General features: G+C 48.3%; 5 protein-coding genes across 5 annotated transcripts; 2 read left to right on the forward strand and 3 right to left on the reverse strand.

The window, feature by feature from the left end:
- Nucleotides 1-171: 171 nt before the first annotated feature.
- Nucleotides 172-5,115, forward strand: PGRI_041660 (Aconitase/3-isopropylmalate dehydratase, swivel; the record flags this gene model as incomplete). Its single annotated transcript, XM_040791879.1, has 7 exons — nt 172-274; nt 921-1,439; nt 1,500-1,884; nt 1,939-2,542; nt 3,036-3,647; nt 3,696-3,850; nt 3,906-5,115. The coding sequence occupies 7 exons, from the start codon at nt 172-174 to the stop codon at nt 5,113-5,115; spliced, it is 3,588 nt and encodes a 1,195-aa protein (XP_040643789.1).
- Nucleotides 5,116-5,334: 219 nt separating this feature from the next.
- On the reverse strand, nt 5,335-6,672 carry PGRI_041670 (putative erythromycin esterase; the record flags this gene model as incomplete). The annotated part of the gene is made up of 1 exon (XM_040791880.1): nt 5,335-6,672. The coding sequence occupies one exon, from the start codon at nt 6,670-6,672 to the stop codon at nt 5,335-5,337; it is 1,338 nt and encodes a 445-aa protein (XP_040643790.1).
- Nucleotides 6,673-7,050: 378 nt separating this feature from the next.
- PGRI_041680 (uncharacterized protein) lies at nt 7,051-8,324 on the forward strand (the record flags this gene model as incomplete). Its single annotated transcript, XM_040791881.1, has 3 exons — nt 7,051-7,891; nt 7,960-8,223; nt 8,272-8,324. 3 exons carry the CDS (start codon nt 7,051-7,053, stop codon nt 8,322-8,324), a joined length of 1,158 nt encoding a protein of 385 aa, XP_040643791.1.
- Nucleotides 8,325-8,750: 426 nt separating this feature from the next.
- On the reverse strand, nt 8,751-9,798 carry PGRI_041690 (putative inositol phospholipid biosynthesis protein Scs3; the record flags this gene model as incomplete). Its single annotated transcript, XM_040791882.1, has 2 exons — nt 8,751-8,852; nt 8,917-9,798. The coding sequence occupies 2 exons, from the start codon at nt 9,796-9,798 to the stop codon at nt 8,751-8,753; spliced, it is 984 nt and encodes a 327-aa protein (XP_040643792.1).
- Nucleotides 9,799-10,395: 597 nt separating this feature from the next.
- PGRI_041700 (uncharacterized protein) lies at nt 10,396-11,626 on the reverse strand (the record flags this gene model as incomplete). Its single annotated transcript, XM_040791883.1, has 5 exons — nt 10,396-10,426; nt 10,499-11,127; nt 11,182-11,318; nt 11,371-11,382; nt 11,521-11,626. 5 exons carry the CDS (start codon nt 11,624-11,626, stop codon nt 10,396-10,398), a joined length of 915 nt encoding a protein of 304 aa, XP_040643793.1.
- Between the last annotated feature and the right edge of the window lie 215 nt (nt 11,627-11,841).

Consider the following 11,841-nt stretch of genomic DNA (forward strand, 5'->3'; position numbering starts at 1 on the left):
CATAAGCTTAGCAGCATCGCCAATACTATTCAATGTCTATACCCTAGTTAATACCGCCTATAGTTAACTATATAGTTAACTAATTAACTAGTTAACTAATTAGTTAGTTAACTATGGATGGTCCATACTGCCTGATAAATAAGGCTACAATGTTGTGGCTGACGTCATCGTATGGAGATGAAGCAAATCTCGGAAGAAGAGTTTCCGGACCTCAACAATGCCAGCCCGAAGGAGCCGATCGGCAGCAGCATGTATCCATTGTCGCCAGAAAAAGGTGCGTATTTCGGGACTCTATACAGACTTTGGACTCATCAGATTCCATAAGTAGTTGAAGTGTGATGCGCAGAGGCCCCAGTGTGGGAATTGTCTAGCTAAGAGTATCGACTGTCGGCTAGGCGTGGTCCAGAATAAGCCAAGGTAAAAATTAGAAAAATACGATCAAATTTCAAGTTGCTGATACTTTGATTTTGGGCCGACCAACCACCGCATTGCGGAATTAGAGCAGGAGAATGAAGTCCTTCGACAGAGATGTGCCCAGCTCCAGGGCAGCAACAACACTTCTGCTGGAATAGTGCAATCGGAGTCGGAAAATTCTGTTGCATCGGCAAGCAGTCCACATACGCTATTGCCATTCTCGAGAGGAGCTGGTATTGGTCTCTCGCGGAATGACTCACCCTCTGCTTCAACCAGAGATGCATCACACCCAGAAGTACCAGAGAACAACCGCAGAAACACCTCATTGTATCATGGTCCAACGAGTACAGTATATGATGATACAAGTCCGAACTACAACGAGCAGAGTAGACCTGGCCAATCTAACGAAGAGGGAACACGGAATTTTCTCTTTTCCCAGACAGCGAGACAGAGCAAGTCGGATCTTATGCAACACGAAATGATTTTATGGTGCTAATTGGGTACAGGACAGCTAGAGCCGCTCAATCTTGCCGCCGGAAAGCTCGACTTTGATGGCGTGGATCCAGAGATCGGCATGCATCTGCTCTCTATATACTGGAGTCGTCAACTGTACACGGCACAGATCATCTATCGACCAGCTTTCATGCGGGACATGGCCTGCGAGGGACCATACTTCTCCAAATTGCTATTGAATGCGATATTCTTTGTGGTGTCGAAGCACTGTGACCGACCAGAGCTTCGTTCCGATCCAAACGACATTACGACCGCAGGATGGAAGTTTCGGCAACGTTTCACGCAGCTTTTGCGAGATTGCTTCGACAAAAGCGAAATCACGACCCTTCAGGCATTGTTGATTATGTCCAATGCGCTTTTCTCCAGATGTGACGAACGGAGTCTTTCATGGCTATACGCTGGAAATGCATTCAACATGTTCATTGATCTTGGCCTTCATGTGCTTCCTGATGTGGATAGTATCCCTGCCGAGGAACTTGAAATTCGAAAGCGAGTTCTCTGGGGAGCATACCGTGAGCTATCACTTCTCTGTACTTGGTATTGCCACGGGTTACCTCTAACTTCTCTGATAGTGATTGATAAGATCCAGTGTCTTTTCCAAGGAAGACCTCCGCTTCTCAACCGTGTCAACCTGAGAGCGTCACTAGACTTTTTGGATGACTATGATGAACTTGAACCTTTTCAAGATATAACATACACGACTACCAAGCCTCGGCAGGTGGTTCCGTCACTGAATGTTTCTTTGCTCACCAATTTATGCGGGCTGACAACAATTGTGGAACGTATTCTTCGTGAGATTTATTCGGAATCTCGAGAGTCAAATCTGGGTCACAGAGCAAATATCTCCCAGGAAATCAAGTCACAGCTGAGAAGCTGGCGCCAAAACTTGCCACCTCGGCTTGATTATCTGTCATTCCCAGACCAGGCGGTCCTCCTGCCTCAATCCGCCTGTCTTTTGTATGGTCCTTCCCACCAACCAATACTAATTGATAGTCACTAACTATTGTCAAGAGCCTTATTCAATGTGCTGATCATTTTGGTCCACCGTCCTCTAATAATTGGCCACGACGGGGTCATCAATTCAACCACTGCCCATGAGTCAGTGAACGCATGTACATCAGCCGCGAACCAAATTGTACAGATACTACACGACTACTCGCAACAATTTTCCCTGAGCAGTGCACCGTACATGCTCTCTTATGCTACCTATATCAGTGCAACTATCCATGCACGGATTGTTGCACAAAAAGGGAGCAACTCAACAGTGTTCCAATCACTGGTCTTTTGCCGAAATATTCTTTCTGAACACACACGTCTCTACTCGGCAGCAGAAAAGGCCAAGGAAAATTTGGATAAGTTGATTTCTCACTTAGGGATCAGTGCTGCGGACGACAATCCGCGGACTGGGAGCCCTTGGAGCCCTGGGATCACTGTTCTCAGTGAACACATGGTCATGCATGAGTCTATTAACGTTGCCAGAGAACTCGGCGTCGCAGACCGTGCACATGATTTTGGGTCTTCCCTGCTTAGTTTGGAATTATCGGATCTGGACCTTGAGGCAATTGCTCAAGGCTTTCAGGTTGATGTAGAGTCGCATTCGTTCTGGAACTCTTTGGTATGAATGAACATATACCGAGATGCATTCATAGATGACTCCTCATGATATATGCGATGAAAAATAGCAAGACAAACGTAATTTGCTCCAATGGCATATATGATGCGCTAGCTACCATAACCTCAGGCGGCAGTCCTGTTGCTTTTCGAGTAATAATCTCCATCTCACTAGTGAAATAGTCGAAGCGCCAACCTCAGTTATCAGAAATTATATGGAAAATCAACGTAGAACAGATACGACGTCATATATCTAAGAAATGTTGATATCCGGACCATCACATCCCGAAGGGCGGAATCTCGGCTCGGCTCCGCGACTACGCGGGGCATTTCAACAAATTGTACGATTCCAATGATTCGACGTCAAATGATCTCGGGAAGTGTCTGCCGATTGCACTCCGCATTTTTCAGGAAAGCACAAATGGGGAGCTCGCTATATATAATCCATGTCGCCCCCCCATATGGGATGTTTATCCCACATTACACTCAACACATAGTGCACCTACAACACCATGGGGTGTTCAGATAAGAAGTCCTGTGAGGGCTGTTCATGCAGCAATGACACCCAACCCCAACAAATCAACATCGAGGACTGTCTGAGTGAGCTGCAGGCCCTGCGACGACGCAATCAGGAGCTAGAAACACGCATGAGAATCAAAAGCGAGACAGATAATGCTCAAGTCCCCGTCAAACAACCGGGACGAACACTTCGTTCGTCCGCGTGGTTCGACTGCCGCAGCAATCCTGGCATGACAGCTGTCTACATGGAGCGGTACTTCAACTACGGTATCACCAAAGAAGAGCTCATGTCTGGTAAGCCGATGATTGGAATTGCCCAGACGGGATCAGATATTGCGCCTTGCAATCGCCATCACATTGAGCTCTCTAAGCGTGTTCGTGAGGGTATCCGGACTGCTGGCGGTATCCCATTTGAGTTCCCCACACATCCTATCCAGGAGACCTCGAGACGGCCTACTGCTACTCTTGATCGTAATCTGGCGTATCTTGGCTTGGTGGAGATCTTGACAGGGTATTTCCTTGATGGTGTTGTGTTGCTTACCGGGTGTGATAAGACAACCCCGGCTTGCTTGATGGCTGCGGCTACAATGGTGAGTATCAGACCTGAAAGATTACTAGATATATGCTGATGTTTCTAGAATATCCCTGCTATCTGCATGAACGTGGGACCTATGCTCAACGGCTACTCCAAGGAAGCTTTGACCGGAGCAGGCACTGTACTGTGGCACGGTCGAGAGCTCTACGCCACGGGTGAGATTGATGAAAATGAGTTTATGGATTATATCGCCCGAGGGTAAGTAATTTCTACACCCCTACTCAATGGCCACTGAATCTAATATAAAATCCAGCACTCCGTCGGTCGGCCACTGCAATACCATGGGAACTGCCTCGACGATGAATGCTCTTGCAGAGTCCTTAGGAATGGCACTTCCCGGGTCAGCCGCCATTCCGGCTGCCTACCGCCACAGAGCCCAATGCGCCTATGAAACAGGCAAACAGATTGTGGAAATGGTAGAGGCAGACCGGAAACCATGTGATCTCATGACACGTGAGGCCTTTGAGAATGCCATCGTAGCGAACGCCGCAATCGGCGGCAGCACGAATGCTCCTATTCACATCAACGCTATCGCACAGCACGCGGGCGTGGAGGTGTCTATGGATGATTGGGATACTATTGGATCTACCATCCCGCTGCTGTTGAATATGCAACCCTCAGGGGAATACCTCGGCGAAGAATACTACCGCGCTGGAGGACTACCAGCTATTATGGCCGAGCTTTTAGATCAGGGCAAGCTGAACGGTGATGTGCTCACTTGCAATGGCAAAACTCTCGCCGAGAATGTCCGTGGGAAGCATACATGGGATCGACGTGTCATTAAACCATACGACGATCCATTGATGAAAGATGCCGGGTTCGCCCATTTGAAGGGTAATCTTTTCGACTCTGCAATTATGAAGACTTGTGTCATTTCACCCTCATTCCGGGAGCGATACCTCTCCAACCCCGATGACCCGGAGGCATTTGAAGGATCTGTTGTGGTATTTGACGGGCCTGAAGACTACGAACACCGCCTAGAGACGACGCCATACATCGATGAGAAGACCATACTTGTCATGCGCGGTGTTGGTCCAATTGGGTATCCCGGAGCAGCAGAGGTCGTCAATATGCATCCACCAGGCCGACTCTTGAAAGAGGGTATTGATGGACTGTTCTGCATCGGGGATGGCAGACAATCGGGAACCTCTGGGTCACCTTCGATTTTGAATGCTAGTCCCGAGGCCGCAGCAGGAGGCAATCTTGCTATCTTGAAAGATGGGGATAGACTACGCATTGACCTGCGCAAACGGCGGGTTGATATTCTCATTACCGATGATGAGATTGAACAGCGAAGGAAAGCATTGGGAAAAGAGGGATACCCCGTTATCCCGAGTGGTACCCCGTGGCAGGAGATTTTCCGTCAGGAAACTGATCAACTGAGCAATGGCATGGTGCTACGGAAGGCAGTCAAGTATCAGCGACTAGCTCAAGAAGGCCAGCCACTGCGACATAATCATTGATACATCGGATACGAAACAACCATAAAGCAACTTGAACATATCTTACATTTCGAAAGCGCTGGACTTGCAGGGAGAAATAATGTGGCAATTAAGGGGAATCTGGTGCAATTCCCAACAGGTGAATAATGAATTAGGTAGACTGAACAAACATTGACATTAAGAGACGAATATACTGAATACAATTTATTTGCGTTTGACCAACAAAACAAAAGTATATCACTACAGCCCGAATGGATAAGTTTCGCCCTTTCCAAGCGGCGTAGCAGGCTGGATGACTTCCAAGGGTTGAACAGCCTTGGTTTCATCAAACCAGACATAACCATCAAACTGTTTGTGAAGGAAAGCTTGTGAGTAGTGGGACGCTCGCTCTGTATCGGGGCGGTAGATGACACCAATGAAACGCTGTAGGCGTTGCTCAGCAGCGATAGCCGATCGCAGAGTTGGATCTATGCGATCCTGACGCAGGTCGAGCACGAAGCGCGGGACTCCAGTATCATGGGCCACAATCTCCCAACTATCGTCTCGGGATGGACGGACAGACATAACCTCCATATCATCGTCCCACTCATGGGCCGCTGCAACGGTACCAGTGTGAGTGCCACATCCAAGAATCGTCACATTCTCACGTCCTAGTCGCTCACGACATAGTTGCCCAATGTTGAGCTCCTTGCGGCGGAAGCCCATGCTTGTATAGCGCGCATCCCCAACGTGGGAATTGTGCGCCCACACAATGGCTTTCTCTCCCTCATTGTGCTTTAACAGACGTTCCAAGGTCTCAAACATGTGCATGTCACGCATGTTCCACGAACTTGCTGAGCTGTAGTACATTGCCTTGTAATACTTCTCTGCATCACGAACAAGGTGGGCATTCTGCTCGCCGCTGTGGTATTCATCGCCGTCCCTCGAACCGATGTATTCAAGTCGTTTCTCCAAAAGGTCTCCAAGCATCTTCATAACTGGGGCTTCACAATCCTCCATACCTCGAAGAGATGCCAGACCATATGAAGTGGGATCATCAACCCAAGGTTCCAGACATCCATACCGCTGACGTGCTTGCTTGCTTGCCTGTGGGTCTATTCGGTCCAAGTAGTCGATCACAGCACCAATAGAGGCACCCATGCTGTACAGGTCCAACCCGTAGAATCCGGCTCTTCGCTCTGGTGGGAGGCCCTGGTTTCGATCACGCATCCATTCAACTAGCTGTTGCATCTCGGAATTCCTCCACATCCAGGTAGGGAATCGATTGAATGGTTCATAATTCTTTGCTTTTCCTCCAATTTGCGCCTTGGGACCTGGGCGCAAGCGCACGTATCGGTCGATGGCCTCTGCATCCGGCCAGTCTGCTTCGACTGCGACCATAGTGTAACCGTGTCGTTCGATGAGTCGTTTTGTGATCTCTGCGCGTGCAGAATAGAACTCGGATGTTCCATGACTGCCGTCACCTAAAAGAACCACTTGATTGCCAGCAAAGGTATCGAAGTGTGATGCAAAGTTCTTATCCTGGATTGCAGGCAGGGGCTGCACTGCTGAATTGAAAAGTTCCTGTAGCTGAGGCATCTTTTTCGGATTTCGGAATATACATGCCAAGCGCATGGACGGCTATTGGGAATATCTTCACATAGATGCGAGACTGAAGTGTCTGGGGTTACCAGCATTTCTATTCTTTCTTCATTACAACATATGCTCTTTGTTTCTCGGGATTTTTCCCAGCGAATTGTTTGCATCCCGGTAGGTAAACAGTCATGATGACTTCATCGTTGAAGGCAAACCACAAAGCTTCAATTCCGATGATATTCGATTAAATGACATCTGTGAAAATCGGTAATGCAGTGGCCTAGGTTATTCTTGTTCAAACAGCACACTGCCAGACAAGCGATTATTCCTCCCAGCAACTACGCATATGCCCGTCCTATTTCGAAAGCACGAACCTCGACAATGGCTATCCCAATTAGCAGTCCGTCTCCGCGTCTAGACCGCTTCGGGCAGGCAATGGAATCTCTTTATGGGAGTTTTAGTAGCATCGAAGATCCAAAAGAGTGGACTCCACCACCAAGATCAGGTGGCCATCGAGGGCGATACCTATGGACAGATGCTTTCGGAGTTGTCAACTTTCTCACAATGCACAAAGAGTACAGGCGAAGTGGCAATGATATCATTGGCGACGACCGTTATCTGATTCTGGCTGGCCGTCTGATTGAGACTGTCCATAACATCCTAGGTAGAACGCGAGACGGCCACTCAAGACTGCGAGGAGCAACAGACGCGAACCCGCTAAGCGGTGGATTGAGGATTGGAAAGACAGATGCTCATGGTCCAGATGGCGATGGGCAATATCACCATTACCTAACGGTGTGGATGTTTGCATTGAACCGAATGGCCAAAGCATCGGGGGATGTGAAGTACAACAGGCAAGCCGTAGAGCTTGCAAAAGCGATACACCCAAAGTTCTTTGTTGATCGCGCGGCAGCTCGGCCGAGAATGATATGGAAGATGAACATGGACCTGACAGAGCCAATGGTTAAGTCAGAGGGTAATCTTGATCCGATTGACGGCTTTGTTGTTTTTCGACTTCTTCAGGCTACAGCCATGGAAGCAGGTGATGGGGCGGTCTTGACCGAGGAGATTGATGACTATAAGCGCACGATGGAGCGCAAAAGAGAGCACTTTGTTTCAAGTGATCCTCTGGATTTGGGCATGACTTTATGGACGGCACATTGGTTTTCCGGGCGAGAGAGATGGGCTGCTGAACTGGCGGGGAAATGCTTTGAGCAAATATGTCAGTCGCCTTTCTGCTAATACATGTGAAGAAATATAGAACAAGAACCAAGCTGACCGGGATTCCAGACAATCTGTTCGAGATCAATCAGTATTTGGAGCGCAATATCCGATTTCGGTTGGCCTTTCGAGAGTTTGGTACCTGCATGGGCATCCAATGCCAGTCAGAGGTGAATGCAGAAAAAGAACGCACCGTTGATTTGAAATGCTACTCCGATGCTATCATTGCTGCTTGGGATCCATATATGCAGCTATCCATATCCGATGATCTAACACCCGTGGACTTGAGGCCTATTACGCGGGTGATGTATGCATCTGCGTTGATTCCAGGTGGTAAGTCAAACAAGCCCGTGATGAGTTCGGTATTTTGACACGCCCCAGCATTTGAAGCTGGGTTCCTAGGACAGGAACCGGAAGCAACACCCTTGCATTGATTCCAAGTATTGGAATGGATAGATAGGTTACAACTACAAGAAAGGGCAGGGCTGCTCAGTAGAAGAATCCTTGATATGCAAAAGGACACGGACGATATCTGAAAGACATCTAAGACATAGGTGCATATTAAACCAAATTTGTTTTCTGTTGTAGGAAAAATGTTAACCATAGAAGTCCCGCTGGTGATTGGAATAGTACGAAGGCACATCGGGTGCTTATCACCCTACAATGTACAAGGTTCGAAGGCCTAATGCCTGAAGACAGTGTGATGCATAAAACGCACCAATCTTCGGTGTATAACCATTTCAACTTCAAGGTGAAGACGGCTTGAACATTCCTCTATACCCAAAATCAATGCAATCTATCATTATCATTCGATATATTCACACTACTGAGAATTAGATCTCGCAGAAAAAGACAGATATCTATACTCCCGGAAGTCCAATCACGTCCCTCAAAGCAGGTATCCGTCTTGGGAGTATATAGATGGCATACACAGAACTCAAAGCAATGGACAGACCAGACCACTAGACAAATTGTCAGCCAACAGAAATGTTTACCGTGTAGATTTTTTCCCAAGTATGCACGCACCTTTTCTAACCAAGTATGAAACCAGATCGCGGTCATAAAGAGCATCCACCAGCCCAGACCAACAACACCCCAAACAAGACGGAGTGACCACGTTCTTGCGAACCCACCAGTCTCAGTTGAATCAATAACTGGAGTACTATCGGCATCACTAGTCTTGCGCTCACGTCCCGCATCCCCAGTGGAACTAAATCGCGACAAACATGCGGGTGCGCTAGCCCCGACAGCCTCAAAAGCCAGGAATCCCGTAGCTAGAACCAGCATCAACACATGTCCGCTGATATCATGACCACCACTCCATGCGCCACCGGCGCTTTTGCACGTCGCTGCCGTGAATAGTGTTTCTAAGTTGGCGGAGCTGCCCTGGCCAGCGGTCATCTTTCCAGCTTCTTCCAGGGCCCGTTCACATTTGCCCCCTGTGGCCACGAAGCCGCGATCAATGATTGCCGGTCCGAAGAACCATTGTGTCGCAAGATACCATACTGTTGTTGTGAGGGCATAACGTAGAATGGCTTGGAGAGTGCGTCGAAAACGTGCTTCTTGCTGTGATGAGGATTCCCGGAGAGATGAAGAGAAGACGGGTTGGGTTATGAGGAGTGAGACAAATGCAGCTGTGGTCCATAGCCATCCGATCTTCACAAAGTAGATATTAAAGACATTATTCTTTCGAGCGAAGTAGTTGACAGGACCTTCGGAGAGGTGCATGTCTGCAGCCAGGGATGGCGCCAGAGGGCTTGCGGGGTGTGGGGAAGAGACGAACAGATCTCTGGAATGGCGTGCTGTTGGAGATATTGTCGAGAACAGAGACCCCAGTAATAATGTTGCAGGGTATATGAGGAGAACAGCCGAGAGGAGGGCGGGAGGTCGCGCGGTGGTTGTGGCCATGGTTGTAAGCATAGAACGAGATTCAAGTAGAGGAAAATGAAGTGGTATATTGTGAAATCCACAACAAGGTTTCACCAGAACATTCAAATATGACCACAGAGCATAGTTGTTGCAATTGAGAAGATCGAAGCAGGATAAGTTAACGATGACCTGGACAGATGACATCAGGGTTTGCCTGCCGAGGCTGCATGAATGCCTCAGGCAATACAGCCCTTTAACCTTCATCAGTCTTCTCTACTCTATAATCCGAATTAACGGATATGTACACAATCAAGGCCATGAAAAGAACATCAAACCTGTGATTTATGTGATTTCTTACTGCTTGGTCGGATCTTTTCGCGGAGTTCCTATTGGCAATGTAGGAATCTTAACTCTATATATTGGAAACACTGTATAGGTATATCAAATCTGACTATTGCTCAATGTCAGACATGCATATAGATCTCTATAAGCTTTGAAATGCCGTTCACTTTTGTAGTGGACCTCCATTCAACTGTGGGGTATTTAACGAGCCCTGGATATCAAAGAATTCAAGTGAAACCGAACAAAAACCAAATGCGTCAACTTTCATCATAAAAAGGCGCCATCACTGGGCCTTTAACCGAGTGCTTGCATGGCCAACTCGACACTGGGGAGAGGGATTAGCTGCAATTCAAGAAACACAAGCATCACGAGTGAGCAAAGAAAAGGGCAAACATACGTTAGGAATGTTCCAGCAGAAACAGGCATAGCTCTCAGCAAAGTAGGGCCAATACCCTTCCAGAAACCACCGAGACCCTCAATGGCGTAGGTCTTCTTGAAGCAGTCGCGCATAGTGCTGTACTTTTGCTCCGCGCCAAAACCATCTGTCTGCATCTTACTCTTGATAACATCGAACGGGTAGCTGGAAAGCCAGAGGACCTCACCAGCCAGACCACCGTACGTGGCAATCTTTGCCTTGGAAATATCCTCACGCTTGACATTGTTACGCTTGGCATCCTGGTTCATCATGAATTCAAAGGCCATGAACCAAGCACCGTACGCCTGGGCCTCACGGAGGAGAGTAACCGCCTGGCCGCGGTAAATACCGCGGAGGGCACCGCCCTGTGCGGCGAGCTTGCTCACGCAGTCGATGGGGCCTGAGTACAAACGGCCGGCGCCGTGAGGCTGTGCCTGCAGGCGAATACGTACATGCTCAATTGGGCCTGACAGCACGGAGTTGGTGATACCAGCGAATGAACCGGCCATGTAGTACTGGATGTAAGAAAGGGACGAGTTGGCGTACTTCTTCTTGTTCAGCTCTTCCAAGCGGCGACGCGCTTCATGGTAGGCACCGAATTGGACAGACACCTGGATTGGTCAGAGGTTTTGTCTATAACGGACCTTGGCCGCGGGGAAACTCACGCAAGCACCGATACCGATAAGCGGGGTCAGTGTGCCCTTATAGAAGGCCGCGGGACCTTCCTTCTTGAAAATCTGGGTGGCACACTCTAGCGCACTCTTGTACTGAGTGGTAGTTTGCAGGCGCACCTTGACAATGTCTGCCAATTTGTTAATCAGTGCATATTTGAAATGCGCTTTCAGATCACATACCAAAGGGTTGACCTAGTTTCTTGTTAGCAATGGCTTTGATATTGTATATTTGAATATTTTCTCAAGAAACCACCAGTCATGGCAAAAGTATCATCTCATCATGATCATGGCTTTTCCCCGGAATTCAAACAAAGTAGGGTGCACACATACCGAGGATAACTTGGGCCATTCCACCTGCTGCGCCCGCGGCCAAATCCTTGACGGTGCGGAGAGCACCGCCGCCCTGATCCATCATGTCAATTACCTCAGTCTCCATATTTGAAAGTATTCAATTGCGATCAAAAAGTATAGACAGGGACACAATCCAGAGACTCCAGACTTTATATCCAGCCCGCTTATCGCAATGGCGCCATCTGCCCTCTGATTCGATGAAAATGCCGAACCACGTGACTTTTCCGAGGGTCACCTTATATAATCAGGCACCCACAGGGGGCTGACCTAAGCAGTGACATAAGCTTGTCCTCTTGAACT

This window comes from Penicillium griseofulvum (genome assembly GCF_001561935.1).
Source record: "Penicillium griseofulvum strain PG3 chromosome Unknown contig_89, whole genome shotgun sequence".
Taxonomy (NCBI): Eukaryota; Fungi; Ascomycota; class Eurotiomycetes; order Eurotiales; family Aspergillaceae; genus Penicillium; species Penicillium griseofulvum.